We start from the raw sequence: 3,153 nt of genomic DNA, 5'->3' as shown, positions 1-3,153 counted from the left end.
TAATTCATCTGGGCTGGATTCAGAGTTTTGCTCGTATAGTAGATGGAGTGAAAGATTTTATTTCTCCTTTTTCCCAACACAGCTCCCACAGCTATGTCACTCGCATCACACATCAACTCAAAGGATTGCCCCCAATCCGGGGCAATGATAATTGGTGCGATCACTAGCTTTCCCTTCAGCTCCTCAAATTCTTTCAGACAGGCATCATCAAACTTGAAGGGGACATCTTTCTCGAACAACCTGCACAAGGGAGAGGAAATTTTCGAAAAATCTTTAATGAAACGACGATAAAAACCTGCATGGCCCAAGAAACTACGAATGCCTTTGACAGATGTTAGTGGTGGCAATTTTTCAATCGCTTCCACCTTTGCCTTGTCCACCTGCAAACCATTTTTAGAGATCTTGTGCCCCAAAACTATACCTTCACGTACCATGAAGTGGCACTTCTCCCAGTTTAGCACTAAGTTAGTTTCTTCACACCTAGCAAGCACTTTATCGAGATTCATCAAACAGTTATCAAAAGAACATCCAAACACAGAAAAATTATCCATGAATACTTCCACAAACCTCTCGACCATGTCAGTAAAAATGGCCATCATACACCTTTGAAAAGTCGCAGGTGCATTACAAAGACCAAAGGGCATTCTCTTGAACGCATACGTGCCATAGGGGCACGTAAATGTGGTCTTCTCTTGGTCCTCTGGGGCTATAAAAATCTGATTATACCCCGAGTAACCATCCAAGAAGCAGTAGTACTCCTGGCCAGCTAATCTATCAAGCATTTGGTCAATAAAGGGGAGGGGGAAGTGGTCCTTCCGGGTGGCATTGTTCAATTTTCTATAATCAATGCAAATTCTCCACCCAGTGACACTTCTTGTGGGGATCAAATCATTATTTTCATTAACTAATACAGTCATCCCCCCTTTCTTGGGTACACATTGCACGGGACTTACCCATTTGCTGTCTGAGATAGGAAATACAATACCTGCATCAAGCCACTTAATCACTTCTTTTCTTACCACCTCTTTCATGATTTGATTGAGTCGGCGTTGTTGCTCTACACTGGGCTTGTGTCCATCCTCCATGAGGATTTTGTGCATGCAAAAGGCTGGACTAATGCCCTTTATGTCAGACATCGTCCACCCAATTGCTCGTTTGTGCTCACGTAGCACTCTCAACAGCTTCTCTTCCTGCAATTTAGATAAGTCATAAGAAACAATCACAGGTAAAGTGTCAGATTCACCCAAGTAAGCATATTGAAGGTGAGGTGGGAGATGTTTAAGCTCCAGTTTTAGGGCTTCCTCAATGGATGGCTTTGGGGGCGGCCCTTCTGGCCTGTTCAAAGGCTCAAAGGGGTGTACCCCTTGCATGTACGCACAAGAAGTATCTAAGATTTACATCATCTCCTCAACCTCATCATCACTCCCTAGGCTATCAAACAACATAAGTGCTTTCTCTAGAGAGTCGTCTAGATATGCACTCGTGTTAAGAATTTGCTCATCAGCCTCAACAACAGATATCATTGAGAGCTCCTCATAATGGCGGGGGAGTTGGATTGCTTTATACACATTAAAGACTGCTTCCTCGTCATCTACCCTCAAGATCATTTTTCCCTCTCTCACTTTGATAATTGCATCACCAGTAGCCAAGAGTGGTCGCCCTAATATGATTGGACCAGTTCGTCAGCCTCATAATCCAGGATAATGAAGTCAGCTGGGAAGATAAATTTTCCAATTTGTAGCAATACGTCTTCAATTACCCCCTCGGGGTGTACTATAGATCTATCAGCCAGCTGCAACATCACAGTAGTTGGCCTTGGAGCTCCCAGACCCAATTTCTTGAACAAGGATAGGGGCATCAGATTTATGCTTGCCCCCAAATCACAAAGAGCACGTCCCACGTCAATATTACCAATTCTCACAGGGATGGTAAAGCTGCCAGGATCCTTAAGCTTTTGAGGGAGCTTATTTTGGACCCTCGAAGTGCACTCCTCAGTAAGTGCAACTGTCTCTAATTCAGTCAATCTTCTCTTGTGAGCCACTATATCTTTTATGTACTTGGCATATTTTGGAATTTCACGGAGCACATCAACAAGTGGAATATTCAATTGAACCTGGCTCAACATGGAGAGAAATTTGCTGAACATGCGATCATCATTCTTTTTCTGCAGTCTCTGGGGAAAGGGGGTGGTGGCCTTGGGGCCCCCACTGGCTCTGGAATTTCAGCAGCATTCTTTGGCTCTTGTGTTACTTTAGGGATCAACTCCCCCTCAGGTATGGGCTTATCTTTCCTCTTCTTTGGCACTTCCTCTAGCTCCCTCCCGTTTCTAAGTGTAACTGCATTCACTTGAGGGTTCTTCTCTGTATCACTTGGGAGAGCACCTGCAGGTCTAGTGTTTTGATTGGTTGCTAACTGCTCCATCTGCCTCTCAAGGTTTCTAAAATCGGTCCTAAGCTGCTGATTGTCAATCAACAACTTCTTTAACAAATCATTGGTGCTTTCTTCCATTTGTTGGGGTGGTTTTTGAGGCTGATTGAAACCCCCTAGGGTCTATGCTGATTCTAATTCTGTTGATTTCCACCCCATGAGAAGTTGGGATGATTCCTCCAATTTGGATTGTAAGAATTTCCGTATTGAGCATGCTGATTCGGGGGACCTCTGTTCTGTTGCCCCACATAATAGATGGATTCTGGATTTGTGGGGCACATGTCACTCATATGATTGTCACCACATAATTCGCAGCAAATAGCCATTTGGTGCACAGGTTGCATTATTTGTGGTTGCTGCATTGTCATCCTATTCATCTGATTGGCCAGCTTTGCAATATCGACTCTCATGGCTGACAAGTCGTCGAGCTCAAGTAGTCCAGCTGCTTTTTGCTTAATTGCCCGTCGTGAGTCACCCTCACCTTGCCAGTTATTATCATTAGCCGTGAAAGTATTCAGCAAGAGTTGGATTCACTGTACGGTCGGGCCATAGAACTACCCCACAAGCTGAATCAAGATTCATCTTTGATGCATCATCGAACCCATCTACAAAAGTGTGGCCCAATACCTCGTCCATCTGACAATGATGTGGACAATCTCTGAGCATCTTCTTGTACCTTTCCCATGCTTGACGAAGTGTCTCGCCAGCTCGTTGTTCGAACCCAAG

The 3,153-nt window shown here is 44.3% G+C and overlaps 1 protein-coding gene across 1 annotated transcript; it reads right to left on the bottom strand.

The window, feature by feature from the left end:
* Positions 1-1,660: 1,660 nt before the first annotated feature.
* On the bottom strand, positions 1,661-2,508 carry LOC109214721. The gene is made up of 2 exons (XM_019378670.1): positions 2,209-2,508; positions 1,661-2,113 (listed from the first exon to the last, which is right to left on the bottom strand). Exons 1-2 carry the CDS (start codon positions 2,506-2,508, stop codon positions 1,661-1,663), a joined length of 753 nt encoding a protein of 250 aa, XP_019234215.1.
* Positions 2,509-3,153: the final 645 nt, after the last annotated feature.

Source organism: Nicotiana attenuata, unplaced genomic scaffold (assembly GCF_001879085.1).
Source record: "Nicotiana attenuata strain UT unplaced genomic scaffold, NIATTr2, whole genome shotgun sequence".
Lineage (NCBI taxonomy): Eukaryota > Viridiplantae > Streptophyta > Magnoliopsida > Solanales > Solanaceae > Nicotiana > Nicotiana attenuata.
Note: the sequence above shows the minus strand (reverse complement) of the source record. Positions and strands in the feature narration are given on the sequence as shown.